At 44.9% G+C, this 17,058-nt stretch overlaps 1 protein-coding gene across 5 annotated transcripts in view; it reads right to left on the bottom strand.

Annotated features, from left to right (window-relative positions):
- Positions 1 to 17,058, bottom strand: part of ADAMTS9 (ADAM metallopeptidase with thrombospondin type 1 motif 9) — an 85,342-nt gene that overhangs the window by 56,809 nt on the left and 11,475 nt on the right. For 4 of the 5 annotated variants that reach the window (XR_008451610.1, XM_054076225.1, XM_054076227.1 and 1 more), the window contains 9 exons: positions 13,750 to 14,036; positions 11,609 to 11,692; positions 11,385 to 11,506; positions 10,935 to 10,975; positions 10,712 to 10,817; positions 8,692 to 8,838; positions 7,688 to 7,829; positions 7,363 to 7,470; positions 2,690 to 2,835 (listed from right to left, as the gene is read on the bottom strand). Coding sequence is in view for 4 of the 5 variants with exons in the window: in XM_054076225.1 (XP_053932200.1) it covers positions 2,690 to 2,835; positions 7,363 to 7,470; positions 7,688 to 7,829; positions 8,692 to 8,838; positions 10,712 to 10,817; positions 10,935 to 10,975; positions 11,385 to 11,506; positions 11,609 to 11,692; positions 13,750 to 14,036 (1,183 nt within the window). In the remaining variant the exon portion in view is untranslated. The remainder of the gene's footprint in view (positions 1 to 2,689; positions 2,836 to 7,362; positions 7,471 to 7,687; positions 7,830 to 8,691; positions 8,839 to 10,711; positions 10,818 to 10,934; positions 10,976 to 11,384; positions 11,507 to 11,608; positions 11,693 to 13,749; positions 14,037 to 17,058) is intronic. The other variant, XM_054076226.1, reaches the window with a different exon arrangement.

The following is a 17,058-nucleotide window of genomic DNA, read 5'->3' as shown; positions in this document are numbered from 1 at the left end:
ACAGCCCCTAACGCATCATCTGCAATAACTAACCAGGAAAGTCTTCACTTGCAGACCTTAAGGCAGTGCCCAGCTCTCCAGGAGCACCAACTACAGACACCTCACCAAGAAACGCTGCTCTGGTGGTGTGTTGCAGGCGCTCAGCCCCATCCTGCTGTGCCCAGGGCACTCAAGCTGCCACAATGGAAGGACCCTGGAGACCGGCTGTGGGCTGTGTGTGTTCTCCTACACGTCTGCCTCCGTGCCAGTGCTCATGCAGCAACTGCAGAAAAATCTGTGAAACTCCACTGTGCAGAGATCAGTTTGAGATCTCCTTTGCAGCATCCCATGAAGCCCTCAGACCAGGAATTGGTACACGTGCTGCCAGCGACCAACGCAGTTATCTGTAGATGCGTTTACATATCAAGCGCAAACAGCCTTCAACACAGGTGGATACTTCTGCGATGGACTAAATGCAGATGCAATCAGCCTCGTATCCAGAGGTAACAATACCTCATCCAGAAAGCTGTTGCTGAAACCAGGGCTCCTGGTATTGACATGTTAGGAAACATGCCTTTTCCCCATAATTCTGCAGCTATGCCTTGCTTTAAAACCCAGAGCTCGCACTACAGACCCTCTACATGAGGCACCGCAGCCATGGGCTCTGTCTGTACCAGCCAGCCTCAAATCCCCATGTGGGCAATCTTGTTGGGAAGGGTCTGGTCTGGTTATCCAGTACGTTCCTTCACTGTATGCCAAAACACAGCCTGCTGCCATTTCAAAGGATTACATCTTCCTACTGCCCTGCAAGACACTCATCCATGTAGGTGTCAGAAGTTGTTATAGACAGAGGCAGGAGCTGCAGCCTTATTTTCTCTACCATAGCAGGAGGGTTCATTTTCAACATCAGGTTTAACACAAAGTTTTATTAGCATGCAAGGTACCCCCTCAGATGCTCCTGCACAGAAAAAGCTTTACAAAGCTAAACCGTCTTTGAATATAACAGACTTGCTGAAAACTGTTTCAGATGCTATGATGTCAAATTATAGGGACGAAACAACAGAGTCTGTGTAAAGCTCTGTGGAGGGTGCTAGGACAGGCGACTTCCTGCGGAGACCTCAGGAGGGGTTGGAGAAGAGTGCCAGCTATAGAGCTCTCAAAAGGTGCCTGGGAAATAATCACTGTTAGTGATAAGCGCAGGGGATTTCACGGGCATCTTGGTGCCTACCATATTTAGGTGCTTTTGCAAATCCCAGCCAAAGCAATAGGCCCCCACCAAACACCAAGACACAAAACACGAGCAGTGAGAGAAGATGGAATCTAAAATCCCTTTACTAGCCTTTAGGATAAAGGGGATTTTCTATCTCAAAGAACTATCAGTCCAGGCAGACGCCGCTCCAGGAGACGGGAATACATCTCTCTGACAGCATCCAAAGGTTTGGCAGCATAGCTATTTTGGCACGTGGAAAGATATTTTAATGTTTGCATCTCCATGGCTACTGGAAGACCATATGGCATGTGCTGACTCAGCACAGCGAGACGAGAAGTTCTTTGCACTGGTATGTTTCTCAGCACTATTTTAATTAACTTGCTTGTATCCAACTCCCTTAGTTTCAATCCTCCTCTGCTCTCTTGACATCCGCCCAGTGCGCTAAACCAGTCCCTCCCGGCATTTTAGCACCGCTGCTGCAGGTACAGCCTCTCCCTTCTCCCACCCGCAGTGACGAAACTGTCACTGATGCATCACTAATGGCAATTTTCTTGGCGATAAGCTGTCCGCCACCAATGACAAGAAAGTGGAACTCAGTTTTTTTAGACCCCTTGGTTCATATAGCTCCACAGACCCCTATCCTCTCCGTGCCTCAGTCCCAAATGAGAAGCTGGAAAGCATCCTGCCCACCTCTTCCTGCACTTGTGGGCTGAAAGGAGGCAGTTAAACAGAAACCAGCAGAGTTCACATTTACCTAAACAGGCTGTTTTCATACCAGTTGCTCAACCTATTACTAATATTTCGCCATTCATTTTCTTGAAACTCACAGCAAAATTCCATGCCATTTCAAAGGGTGCAGGATTTTGCATTCCAGACTGACAGAAAACATTTTTGAGTGCCACTTTTTAATGGGGCACAGATTTCTGCTGAGGTTTGGCTACTCCAGACTAGTTGACATTTAACTGTATAAAGTATTAGCTGCAAAAGCAGCTAGATGCTGCAAAACCAGCCAAAGCAGGAGTAAAATAGTACAAAACTATATAAAAAAAATCTGGCTTGTAGGAAGAGATGCAAAAGTAGCCAAAGCAGGGGTAAAACAGTGAAAAATGGATAAAAAATATGTCTCCTTCCCTTCTCTCTCCTTTCTGATCTACTGCTTTGGAGGAAAAAAAACATCTTTGGAAGCAGGATCCCCCCAGATGTGCCTCTCCAGTAAAACAGAAGGCAATAAACCCATGCAGATATTAGCTTTTTCCTTATCTCTCCATGGAATGGACCACTTTTTAGTGCCCGTTACCCACAAACCAAACCTGCAATGAGCTCCTCCTGGGTTCCCACACTGCCTCACCCATGCCAGCCAAAGCCACCGTCCCCAGGCAAAGCCACAGATCCCTGGGGTGCACATAAGCTGGAGACAGCTGAAGGGGATCCCAGCCTGTTTGGGCAACCCAGCTGCTCTCCCCCATCTCACCCATCAGTGCTCCCCCTCCATGGACTTACTCAGGCCTGTTGCACTCCCGTATCGCCGTCTTTATGCCACCACCGCAGGTTCTGGAGCAGGTCCCAAAAGGGCTCCATGTCCCCCACGCTCCATCCATCACCGGTGCCTCTCGCTCTTTGGGCACACACATCCCAAACCGGCAGTGCTGCATGTGAAGGAGAGAGACAGGAAAGGTGGGTTTGCATCGCTTTTGCATGACAAGCCAACTGCCAGCAACCAGCCTGGATGCTACGGCTCATGCCTTCTTACTCCTCAACCACTCACAAAATACAGCAAAGATTTTGTAATCAAATAATACATAACTTCTTTACTTTTTCTCTGTCACCCCCATATTTCTTTCTCTCTGCACCCTTAAACGAAGAAGCAAAGGCAAGCTGCAGAGTCCACAGGAGCGATTTACGGGAACGAGATTGGGGACAACAGTAACCAGCGAATATTCCCTGTTTCCTGGTGCCGAATGGCGTGATAATGCTCATGGCACTGGCTTTTCAAAAAGCTGCTTATCTGATTTCCTGGAGAGCAGCAGGAACCCCATCTGTCAGAGGAGGAGACAGACAGTAGGGAAAACAAGAGGGAAAACTCAAACCTCCCCACAGCTGTACAAAGCCCCAGAATAGAAGAGGGAAAGGAAACTTCCAAAACTAAAGGGCAAATAAAATAGAAAAATGAATTCTTCAATCCAGAGAATTTTTTTCACTCAGCCATAACACGGGACTTGCCAAGGCCTGGCCCACACTTCTGTTTTCGCGCTATAACTCTCGTTTTCTTTTGTTTGGAAAACTGGTTTAAATTACCTTGGCATTCCCCTGTCCCCCATTTTTGGGGTATAAATTGTGTCCCTTTGCAGTATGTTTGCTAGTTCAACTATACAGACTTCTGGAGAGGTGAGATCTAGGGCAGAGTCACCTTCTGGCCCCATCAGAGGAGCTCGAAAAGTGTCGCCAAGGCTCGTGAGAGCAGGGCTTCCCTCCCACTGAACAACGCTTGCTAAAGCAGGTTTAAAACCAGACACAGATGCCTAAACCTTTGCAATTATAAAAAGCCCAAACATTGCTGATTGCTCACAGATTAGAAGAGGTTACTGACTTTAGGAAAAAACATGAAGTGCATCGTTGAAGTATTCACATCCAATATTTCTCTGCACTGGATGCTGTTTGAGCATGGAAACACCTGACATGGCGACAGAGTCCAATTTACTGATGTGCTCTGTTTTCCCAGCCTTTTCACTACTATCAGAGCAAGACTGCATCAAGACACACCGCACGTTCGCTCTCATTTTTAGACATCCTTAGAGAAAGCTGTCTTGGAAAACAGCGCAACCAGGCTGTGACAGGGATTGTGCACCCAGCCCACAGGACCGTGGCTTCACAGCACATTTAACACCTTTGGCCCACGGCAGCCAGCTCGACACATTGCTTTGCTGATGAAGAAAGCTGATCTCAGGTACATTTGCCTATGGGAAGGTTTGCAGGATGGCTGAACAACTCGTAGCTTGGCCCCCAAACACGGTGTTTGTTCAGAGTTGGGTATCGTCTCTAGGCTGCAATATGCCCTGGATTTGCTTTTGTCTGAAGATTTGGTTCATCAGAAAGACGCTATCTGAAAAACATCTGCTACAATAAAGGAGAGGAGTAAAATAAGCTGAAATGCCCATTTCTTTGTTGCAGGACAAACCCTTACACTGTGCAACTCCTCCTGGCTTTAAGAGAGTTGAGAAACTGCAGGATGGGGTTCCCTATGCCAGTCCTGTGCAGGGACACATAGGTCTGATGGCTGAATGGTGGAGAATTCACAGCAATGTTGATGCTGACAGCTAAATATATAACCACATTCATACTTGGCACCACTGACCCAGAGAAGACGACTGAATAGCTAACTAGTGAATGTACACAGCTAACAGACCGTGTCATGACCTATACGTCTCCCAGCCAATGGTTGAGAATTAACCAGGAAATCACCTACATCCCCTAATTTTTATTAAAAATTGAGGGTTTGGACTTGATGGTAAATCAAAGAGGGGGAGGAAAAGAAAATAGCAGCTGTTTTAAATAAACAGCAAGATTATTTTATGGAAACGCAATGGTGTTTCTTGGAACCACACTGTGAATAGTCTGGCTGTGCAACCTTCATGCCTTTTGTATTTTAAAAATAATTTCTATGTTGAGTTACAACAGAAGAACCAAAAAACCTGACAGAGTTCTCTTTCCTGTGAGCTTACAGATCAGAGAACGAAGAGAATAAAAGAGTTTTTGTCTGGAGCAAGTTCCAAATAACTTAGACACACAGTTGAGCAGGAGAGCAATGGCAGGGAAGGGAGACACTACAACAGACTTTCCCTGCCTTTGTCTTGCCACTGGAGTCCCCGATAATTCACCAAATCCAGCTCCCATCCTTGGGCTGACTTTGGCTGAATGGATTAGCAGGGGGCAGACAAGCGCTGTGAAGCTTCATGCATGCATAACATATACGCTACCTGCTGCCATGCGGCAGGAGACAGAAATGATTACCATTCATCTACTCTTCTTTTACCATTCTTTAAACAACCCTGAAAACCACAAGAGATAGAGGCCCAAGTTTACGACCCTCTTTTATTTTCTTTCCGTGATTTATTTCTACCCGACAACGCGCTGGTGCTATGGAACACTGCAAACCATCCTAACTGGTGCTCGCTCAGAAAGGGCCAAATTCTGGTCTTATTACTTGATTTAGCGATAATAAATCCAGTGTCCTCACATTCAAAATATGCATAAGCTAATACTCCGATGATTTTTTTTTAGTATCCTTGATCTAAGAATAAATTTAGAGCCTGGTTAAATCTACATCCCAGTAGCTTTAGCTAGATTTTTTTTTTTTTTTAGCTATTCAGGCTCCCTCATTTCCAAAGATATCTCCATAAAAAATGGCACAGTATTTTCTCCATCTGCCAACCCATATATCACAGGCTTTAAACATGCAGACTGGAGGCAAGGCATTAGTCAGCAAGCAGCAGTTTGATGGGGCTCCTGGCCACAGCACAGTACCAAACCAGTGATTTATTCCAATGAAAAGCACTCCAGACTTGCACCTCAGCACTTTACAAGCCCAAGTAAACACTGAGGAGGAGAGAGTTTGACAATCCAAATCTTAAGCTTGAATTAGACCAACATACAGTTACAAGAATTACCCTGTAAAGATTTTTTGTGAGAATACGTTCAAATGTCTGAACACGAGTGGACTGCATCAGCTTTCCTTAAGAGCTCATCTGCTTTCAGCTGAGAGGTTCAGGTCACACTTCTCTAATTTGTTTGAACTTGTCAAACTGTCTGAATTCGTGGACTGAAATGTTTTTGCTTATACAGTCTTTTTTAAGAGCCATGCAGCTGGACACTGCCTCTTGCATGACATGGGATAACTCTGAGGAGGTGCTAATCCGCTCCACTGCAGTTGTTTGCGCATCGCTCTGGTCATATCCGAGGGTTATGGCAGGTTTGTCAGAACAAAACTGCAGCCCAGATTTCTGGAATTTTAAGAAAATAGTTATTTCTGAGCTTCCACAAGGTCCCAGGTCACACTGGCTCTACAGATGGCCAAGCTTTATCCTCGGTCTCAAAGCAGGGGATTTGACATAAAAACATTAAATATTGGTGTACCACTGTGTCCAAGGAGTAGGACAGGAATAGCATTTCCTACTACATCTCTAAAGTGCATTCTGAACAACTAAAACAAACGTGTTGACTACACTTTTCCCTAAGGAAGGCAAATTGATATATTATGCCCATTGTCTTGAAGGAAGTCCATCAAGTGTCATTGAATGACTTCTCAGACACATGCAACAGAAGATTAACTACCAAGGAGATTCACAGCCTGTATGGAAAATTGTACCTAAAATAGCATCCAGAAATTGTTAATAAAATACATTTGAAAGACTACGAATTAAAAAGTTGACTTTTTCTACAGAAAACTTTAACTGTTGATCATTAATAGACAGAAAAGCAAACTTTTAAGCTATACCTCTTATAGAGTAACATCATGCATTTTTTACTAGACACAGATGGAGAACATTTTTATTCAGACAGAAATGATGAAAACTTGTTAGCATTTTTCTTCAAAACCATCAGTAACCCAATAAAGGAAAAAGAAAAATCTTTTCAACTATTTTTCTCCAGATCTGGACAACTAAAAACTAAATAATTATACTAGAAACCACAATGTTAGCCAGAAACCAACACTGCACATGGAAATCAAAAGTTGCTATGAATTACTTCCAAGACTGTTCCATACAGAAAATGTCAACCAGTTCTATATTTTACTCTGAAGTTGTCAAGATGAGAAGCCAGATGGCAAGCTTATATTATGCAAAGCTACTAATTGCTCTCATCACACAGGAAATTTCTAATAAAAGCCTAGAGAAGCTTTGCAAAGTTTTGCTCAAGAGTTCACTCAAGGGCATTAATTTCAGAAGATAAGCACACCAGAAGGAATACCTGCTTTAAACAATGTTGCGCCAAGCAACCGATTTCAATCATATAATCTGGGATAGAGTTGACCCAGGCTTAAAACACACGTTGCTGCTCTGGGCTTCTACCCTTGCTGTGCACAACCAGCCATTGGGACAGGATTATTTCAACTGATATCCTTAGCCTGAGTCCTAGGAAATATAACAATGAGGCATAAACCACCAAATATTACAGACCTTTCCAGGCTCACATTCTGTTCCATCAGCCCAAGGTGTGTGTTGTGTACGACATCCCTTGTGCGCACCATCAATGTTAATGCACCAAAGTCGCCGACACTGCATCTGCTTAAGTAGTTGAAGAGATCAAGATATTAAATAAATACGTGTTGCATGCCTTACCAAATAAAAGATCTGTTATGAAATCATCCCCCTATGATTTATCATTAACTCACAAGCTTGATAATAATCCAACAGCTTGTGAGCCTCCCATTTATCCGACCCTACGAGGCCTCATTTTGCCCTGGCAACACCAGGAAACCCAAAAGTGTGGAATTTCACTTACCATATAGGGGCACACCTGAGATCCGGGTCCAAAAATTAACTCACATTGTTTGTTGACATCATAAATCAGCCCCGGGAGCTGCTGAGGCAGTGTGTAAGTTCTTGATGAAGGTTCATCAAGCAAACACTCCCCATAACCAGTGCTATAACACAAAGCAGAGAAACGGTGTTAAACAGGAGGCGATGCAACTACAACCCATTAGGTGTTTACCCATCAGCCTTAGGGCAGATGTGCACCACATCTGCCATATTTAACACGTCCTACAGCAGCTACTGCAGACTCAAGCACATGAGTGCAGGAGGGAGCATTACCCATTGACCACCACCCCCATGCTGTGCTAATGACTGTCCACCACTGTGCAGTCAATCTCTCTGGCCAAAGCATTTCCAAATGTGCACAATCTATATTTAGTTGCCGAGCAAGCGCTGGTACGCATTAGCAAGAAAACCATTGATTAGCAGAAGAACTGCCCGAGGGACAAAGGATTTGGCAGAACACCATTGTGGCTCTTGTTTTCTTCCCCATTGCAACACATGGGAAGGTACCACAACAAAATGGGTGACCGCTGTGCGTCAAACTGACCCGCGGGCTCCGGGAACAGTGTTCGCATCATGGACTAGTGCCAAGGCTTTATCTTGACCTATGGAGCAGAAAGGCAGATTCAATCTGCCTCCTAAAACACGGCTCCATATCTGGGCCACAGGGCTTGGAAAAGTCACTCTTCAGGTTCAAGGATAACGTGCATTCCTTAACAGCAATATCCATGGGGAAAGACTTATTCTTCCCCATAGAGAGGCTGGTCCTTGCCAGCTTATCATGAGGCTGAACTGGCAGGGACTGGATGCCAGAGGTGCATTCCTGCTCTATGTAAAGGATGCGTGCACACACAAATCCCTCTGATCTCCTCCAAATGCTGCACACTAGGACTTCAGACTACCTGATGAACCGCATGGAATGCATGCACACGTGAAAACAGCCCAACACATGCATATGCAAGGCCTTACTCCAGAAATTCAGTGATGTATTTCCTACTGCACTTGGACCACATCCAGGGATTGGTGTAGAAGTTCAGCGTTGGTGCCATGACATGCTGTTGATTTTTACCTCCATCTTCTTTGCATTTATGATTGTCATCGTGTGGCATGTTAAACCTAAGAGAAATACAGCAGCGAAAAGTAGAGTCAATTAAGTGGCAAATGTCAAGTATTTAGCATAGCAAGAGCAACAGCATGAACTAAATGTAAGCAAACCCAAGAATTTCTCCCAGACATGCTACAGACAGATACTACAGAACAAAAGTATTAACATACACATATTCGTAAGTGCCAGCGAGCATTGCTCAAAACAGGTTCTTAGCGCTTGTGTGCGGTACAGCACCCTGGTAAGCTCTCCACACCGTGACTGCATATATTTAGCCAGACAAGTCTGTGAGGGAGCCTGGCATAAGATCCAATTCCAGCTGTAGTTTCCTTTTCAGCTAATGGTTGTGATACCGCAAGCATGCTGGAGTCCAGCCCCACCTTCATAAAAATGGCAAATTCTCTGGAATTGAGCCAAAGTGCCAAGTTTCTGAAGGAGAAGAAGCACTTGAGCCCACTGACCACCGGTGCCCGAAGTCCCTCATGTACATTGCCAGCACCCTATGGTGGCTGCAAAACAGCTAACGCCGTTGAATACCTTGGGGCCAAACTGATCCCTCATGCTGTTGCCTAAATAGAGCTACACTGGGATAGACTTGGCTTCTCTACTTTATGTGGTAGGTTTACAAAATGCCACCAAGCATCAATATCAGCAGAAACCCACGCGAAGTTTGCAGCACATGACATATTGAAGAATGCGGTAAATACGCCAATGGAGACAGAACGGTTTAAAGCGCTTTGCTGTTTGAAGTGGAGAAGGGGAAATGACCCAGTGTGATCCTGCGTTCGAAGGCTGGGGAGTTTATATCCCATTAAGATTACTTCCAATGAACCACCTTCTACTCTGTTCCCTGTAAAAGAGCAAAGAGGCATTTCCTGCTCTGGAGCACCGCTAACCCCTCTGGCAGCTCTGGGGCAGCATTAGTGAAGGAATTAGCCACAGGTTAGGTGTGGGGAACACCAAACCTTCAGGGACTTTCTCTCAGGAAATCTTATTTAAACAAATACCACTGTGGTTAAAAATAGACCGTCTCAGCCAGCTCTCTGAGCAGAAAAAGGGAGTTTAAAACAAAGAAAGATCTGTTCCTGAGCACTCATCCATCCCATACCTACAAACCCCCATTGCAAACCCAGCATGAGGTGGTTTGAGACTGAGTTGTAACCAGCAGGTAAAGGACTATGTGATCCAAGATTATTTTTTTCACTACCACTCTCAAAAAGCTCAAAACCAGTGAAAAGAAATTTCCAGTGGAGGAGGTGTGTCTTGAATGACAGCATCCCTTCTGGGCATGTGTCGCAGGATGAGATTTCCCTTTGTGAAACTGTACAGGAGATGGGCCGGACTCACACATCCCTATCCCCTGCCAGGCACCCTTGGTAAATTCTTTCCCCCAGCAGCAGCACATGTTGTGGTGGGATGAGCTGGGGCAGGCTGAGGACCTGCTCTTGAAGGACACTTCATTCCCAAAGCCCACATGAGACATGCCCGTGCCCCTTGCCTTGTTCCTCCCCAAGGCACCCAGCACCTCCCAGCCCCAGCCAAAACTCTGCCTGCTCCCAGTGGCTTGGCTCGGGCAGATCCCGCTGACATCTGCGTGTAGCTGTGAGGAGATGCAGTAATAAAAGACATTTTGTTAGGTCTCCTCCATTGCTTAGAGGCTTCTTCGGCTACTCAAGATGTTGGACTGCTGGTTTTGCTGCTATCAAATAGGCTCCGAAGCACCCCCAAACAACTCCCAGAGTCACATTACAGCTTAATTTTCCTTGGTGATGCATCCCCTACCCAACTATATCTCCTCTCAAATAATTAGTACCAAGCCCTAGCCTGGCTGGCTAGTGTAAATCGTGGGCTATTTAAATGTAAATGTATTTACATAAAACATACACATGGCCAAGTTCATGTGCTATTGTGAAAGCAGTGCTCAGTCCATTATCTTCACTAATTGAACAGCTCCTGTATGGGTCACAGACAGTGCCCAGCTCTGCCAGACCTAGGAGAGAACAAAGAGGTTTATGACAGAAAATGAAATGTTGCCCATGGTTCAGCACAGGCAACTAATGAAGAAAAAAAAAAAGCTATTGAAAGACAAAGAAAAGGTTTTCCTTACCCAAAGTATCACATTTGTCGTGTGCTCTACAAATATCCTGTCTGAAAGCAGAACAGACCTGACACATTAATTTTCAATGCAGCAGTGAGTTAAGGCACAAGCACAACAATAACAACATTCAAAAGCAATTCTTGGTCTTCTACTGGTTGTTCTCATGCTAGCTGGCCACAACGCCCAGACGAGGTCTGAACCAACTCACTACTACAGTCAGAGCCTTTCATATTACGTTGAACCCATCGGCAGACCTTGGACAGTCCTGAACCTCTCAAAGTCATCTACCGGTACAGTGGAAACATTATCTCCATTCTGCTCGCAGTTACACTGCTCCCACACTGCAAATATTATTATACCCACATCGAACCCTCAACATTTCCCACAGCTGCATATATTGAACACTCACAGCCTCTGACGCACGCCTGGCTACAGATTTTATGAGAATATGCGCCATACCTGGTAACAAGCACGGCTGTATCGTGTTGAAGGTGACTTCCTTCAGGGTGGTTCTGGGATTGCTGCCATTGGCAAAAGTTTTTTAATGTTGTCTGAGCATTGTAAGATATTGCAGGACCATCCTAATAAGCAATACATGTAAAGCAGTTATTTTAATTATTCACCGCAATGCCCTTTACAAATGCCAGTGTCGAACAGAAAGAGAAGAAAACCACTTCTGTTACCTGTTCATTATGTATCACGACCAATTTCACAATAACAATATTGATTAAATTTCCAATGCTTGGGTCTTTGTAGATAGAAGCCACCTGTTTAAAAAAGAAATATTCAGGATTACTGCTAGCATTGAAGGAAAAAAGCAATATAAGACTACGCAAGCACGTTTTCTGTTTTGCAACCATTTCTCCAGAGCTGCTTTTTTGCCCTGCTGCATGCTCTGATGATACTTTTGAGAGACCTCCTGCCAGAAGCACTATTTCAGAATGAAAGAAACCTGCTGGTATCACAGGAACCCAACATCTCCTTTTGCTTTGACACACATTTCACCAAATTACAGGGTCATTCTGCCCTGAGATACAATGACCACCGACTAAGACTGACAAAAGCAACCTATGCTCAAGTGCCCCATTTTCACGTGTGCATTTCTTAGACCACATATTCATTGCACTTCTACCCTGTAACAGGATGAAAATCCCTCCAATTACACAACTCTGTTGGATATTCACTCCCAGTCTCTAGGCATCTACAGGGCTGCCTAGTTAGGAACTGCACTACTGCATCCTAGTACCCGTAGCTACTAAAGTGCTTGTCCTCAGCCTGGAAAGCCAACTCTAGCAGTACACTAAAGGTGCCTCTGGCCTCGACAGGTGCACACTCTCCTGGGTTGAAAACTGGTTGGATGGCCGGGCCCAGAGAGTGGTGGTCAATGGAGTTAACTCCAGCTGGAGGCCAGTCACAAGTGGAGTTCCTCAGGGCTCAGTACTGGGTCCAGCTCTGTTCAATCTCTTTATCAATGACCTGGATGAAGGCATTGAGTGCACCCTCAGCAAGTTTGCAGATGACACTAAGCTGGGAGGAAGTGTGGATCTGCTGGAGGGTAGGGAGGCTCTGCAAAGGGATCTGAACAGGCTGGACTGCTGGGCCGAGACCAATGGGATGAGGTTCAACAAGGCCAAATGCCGGGTCCTGCACTTGGGGCACAACAACCCTGTGCAGTGCTACAGACTGGGGGAAGAATGGCTGGAGAGCTGCACGGAGGAGAGGGACCTGGGGGTAATGGTTGACAGCCAACTGACCATGAGCCAGCAGTGTGCCCAGGGGGCCAAGAAGGCCAATGGCATCTTGGCTTGTATCAGAAATGAGGTCACCAGCAGGTCCAGGGAGGTTATTCTCCCTCTGTACTCAGCACTGGTGGGACCACACCTTGAGTACTGTGTTCAGTTCTGGGCCCTCACCACAAGAAGGATGTTGAGGCTCTGGAGTGTGTCCAGAGAAGAGCAATGAAGCTGGTGAGGGGGCTGGAGAACAAGTCTTACGAGGAGCGGCTGAGAGAGCTGGGGTTGTTTAGCCTGGAGAAGAGGAGGCTGAGGGGAGACCTTATTACTCTCTACAGCTACCTGAAAGGAGGTTGTGGAGAGGAGGGAGCTGGGCTCTTCTCCCAAGTGACTGAGGACAGGACAAGGGGGAATGGCCTGAAGCTCCATCAGGGGAGGTTCAGGCTATATATCAGAAAAAAATTCTTCACAGAAAGAGTCATTGGGCACTGGCAGAGGCTGTCCAGGGAGGGGGTCGAGTCACCTTCCCTGGAGGTGTTTAAGGAACGGGTGGATGAAGTGCTTAGGGACATGGTTTAAGGGAATGCTAGGAATGGTTGGACTCGACGATCCAGTGGGTCCTTTCCAACCTGATGACTCTATGATTCTATGATGACCAAGATGACTACAGGCTTCTCCATGCAACAGCAAGGGGAGTTAGGCAACCGCATATCTACTGGCATCAGTCCCTTAGGCAGGCACAGTCCCTGAAGCACCTTTTTAATTCAGCTGCCATTTCACACTGGTCTAAATAAAGAGTACAGCGTGTGAACTAAAGGGCCAGTGACACTTGTTGTGCTACGTGGGGTTTGGAAAGCTGGAAAGGAGAGGTATGGGAAAGGTTATAAAATGTGATGATTCTAGGAAGGAAGAAGACTCCAACCAGTGTTTCTCAGCCAAGTTTTACCAAGCTTTACTTGAATCCTAGCATGATCCCCATGCTTCGCTGAGGCAAACTGGTGGTATCACATAAGACTGCATCAGAAAGGAGACTCTGTGACCACTAGGAAATGATCCATGGATGAATCTACTCCCTCTAATTGAATACTCACTATTGACATTAAAGTTAAGACATAGTGCTGCAGATTAGCACCATGGTAGGCCACCATCCTGCTGTCAGCCACCACCATCACTTCCACAAACCGAGGGTAGGAAAGAAACCTCTTTGTTCTTCTGTGGCTCTTCTTCTCACTGCCATTTCCAGTCTTGTTGCTATCTGCAGAAAACGAATTCACTTCCAGGCTTTGTTTTAACATCTCCATGTCGGATAATATGCTACTTTCTGCCCACTGTCTTCTCCAGTGTTTCCGCTTGTTCTTTTTGTGACTGTGTTCATGATCTACAATTAAAAAGCAGACAAAAACACATTCTGGAGTGAACAGAGTTAATACTACTTGTAAATTATGTGAAAATGCCTCTTTACTTCAACCAAGAGTTAGCGGGTTTGTTGTCTGATAGAGCCTAGGCTGCAGTTCAGTTGGACACGACGTGAGCCTGGTGATGATAATTAGCCACCGCAGCGGCAGCGTGAGGATTCTGGGCACGTCCAAGGTGGCCAGGAAACCACAGGAAACAAAGGTCCAAATCCTGTATTTCTAACTCAGGCATGAAGGACGGCAGGATTTGGCCTTCATAGCAAAGCAATTATATATGATTTATTTCTGTCTCAAACAATAACATGGCTGGGCTTCAATTCCCCCCCTCCCTTTATTATTCTGTGCTACGGGAATGGTAAAGGTCATCTAATAGCACAGCTGCCACTGGCTAAAGAATAGAATTCAGGAAGTTTCACATATACTGCTTTTGATATTCAATTAGGCCAAACATAAAAGCAGCCTGAAAATATACTCCATGCTGATACAAAGACGACAAAGCGAAGAGGGAGAACAGGCAAATAAAACATATGGAACGTGTACAATTAAGATTTACCATCTGATTAGTATGTAATTATAGCATTACTTAAATGTAAGAACAAAATCAGTCTTATTTGATGCCACTTAATTTTTAATCAGTTCATCATAGGAAGTAGCTAATTGAATGTGATTCATCCATGAGAGACTGTTCCCTTCTGCATTTAATATAAAGCCAGATCTGAACTACTCATTTAAGACTCCAGGCTACAACCTTTACGCTCTTTGTAGCTTTAGTTTAAGTTCGTCATGGTGGTGAAACTATCACGTTTCCTTATCGGACCCACTGAGTAGGTTAGAGGAAGCATAATATTAGGGGAACAAAGGAATATTCAATGCTTAAGCAAGATTAAAGTGATAGGAAACTTTTTAGCTATTTTTCCTGTGTAGCTTCCTTTCGGGATATTTTGTAATAATTTCCAAAAAAAAAAAAACCAAAACCAAAAAAACCCTACAAATTACATTTTCAGAAATCAAGGCAGGCTAAGAGGGTTGGCCAGTTTCTACCCATCTGCATAATACTATTTTTTCCCCTATCTTAAATAGGCAAAAGAGTATTTAAGAATTAAATCTCGTTTACTCTGCATTACCTAAGTCATACACATCCCTTGTCTCAATATAGTCCGGACCACCTTAATACAGCAGAGAGTCCACAGTTATTTGAGTAAGAATTCGAGAAAGCCAATGGCATTTGTGGTTATAATTGGATTGCCCTAGTTCCTCTGCACTAATCAATGCCATTGTGTTGGCAAGGTTGTGCTCTCACGCTGGCACAGCTTCATGGGCAACCGTGACATTATCCCAAGTCGCTCAGTGCCAATCAGCATGGGAAGCCAACTAAGCATACAAATAAATTGAAGGTGAGAAGATGACCAGACCAAAGAGAAAGTGCTATAACCTCAGCCTGTCAGCCAGCTCCCTTCCTTTCTGCACCTTCAGCCAGTCACTTACATTTCCTTTTTAAACAACTAATTTCCAAAAGAAGCAGATGCCCAAGGAAAAATGTGTTAAGGATGAAGAGATGCTCAACAGGGTCGAGTGAGGCTGAAGGCAAGGAGGCAGTGCGAGAGCAGAGCTCTGCGCCATCCACTTCTATGGCTCCACAGAGCCCCAAACAAAACCGCAGGGCTAAGGCGTCTCCTCCTCTGACCAGTCTGACAGACAGCAAAAGAAGAAGGAAATGCAAAGGATTCTTTGAAGAGATATCCGTACACAGGAGGTGTTTAAAGGAAATTAATTGACATTCACCAGGCTTGCACTGAAATCCTGCAGCTATTGTTGTCAAAAAAAAAAGTACCAGCCAAAAACCAGAGAGGTCCATGTGAAATGTCAGGTCTGGTCCCAAGAGCCCTGGCCACCACACAGGAGAACCAGAGCCCCACACAGCCAGGTAAACCCATAGCACAGAGGGAAAATGACCTTTCTTTTTGTTGCAGAGACCTGGCACGGTGTCACAGAGACATAGATTTCTTTAAGTTAGAAAAGACCCCTAAAATCATCGAATCCAATCGTTAACCTAATATTGCCAAGGGTCAATACAGTACCAGCGCGTTTGCCCCGTCCAGCACAAACCAAGTCAGCCACATCACCCCTTTAAAAACCAACATACATTTTCCAGGTATGAAGTCACTCCACCACTCACTGCATGCTATTTGGACAAGTCACGTACAGTCTGTTTGCCAGCCTAGTTACTGTAAAACCAAGCACAAGCAAGCGGGGATGCCTTGAATGTAAAGCCACTCCTGGACTTTGATAGCAGTGAACTGTTATCTTCACCCATCTTTCTTGCATATAACTACACTCAGAGATGGTACACATTCACCTGTAAAAAATTAAACACTAATGGCAGTGCACTGCTCTCAAACCACCCGTAAAACCCCCACCAGCAGTAACAGGAGGTGCATACAGGCACTGCCAGTACTCCATGTGCCTGATGCTGCTGATACCCCTTTGCTCCGTAATTACGGACACAACAGAATGGTGTTGCATGCCACCGTTTAATCAGGCAGAAGTGAAAATCTCTCACATTATACAAGAAAAGTGCTATTTTACAGCGACAGCTTCCTACTGACACACACAACACCAAAAAAGGGTGTGATATTTTTCCACTTGGTTTTGCTTTTCCCCCCCCAAGTTGTGTTAATATATTATCAGAAATCAGGAATGAAAATTATTTGCTTGGCAAGCTCTCAATCTTTGCAAATGACCTGAGAAACATCTACCTGCACATGGCAGTAATTGGATGGGTTTAAGGAACAAAACATTGTCTTTAACTTGCAGAAAAACCAAAACGTTAGTGAGTAGAGAAACACTTTAAAACTGTGCAAACTACAGATCAATAATATATCAAGTACTAGGCAAGCCTATGCACTGATTCAACAGCTGTTATTCATTTAAGAGGTGGCTAGAATAATGTTCATTTTACTGCTTGCTTTCCTAAGACAGTCTATG

The sequence above is a fragment of the Cuculus canorus genome, chromosome 11, assembly GCF_017976375.1.
Source record: "Cuculus canorus isolate bCucCan1 chromosome 11, bCucCan1.pri, whole genome shotgun sequence".
NCBI lineage: Eukaryota > Metazoa > Chordata > Aves > Cuculiformes > Cuculidae > Cuculus > Cuculus canorus.
This window is presented reverse-complemented; position numbering and strand designations above follow the sequence as displayed.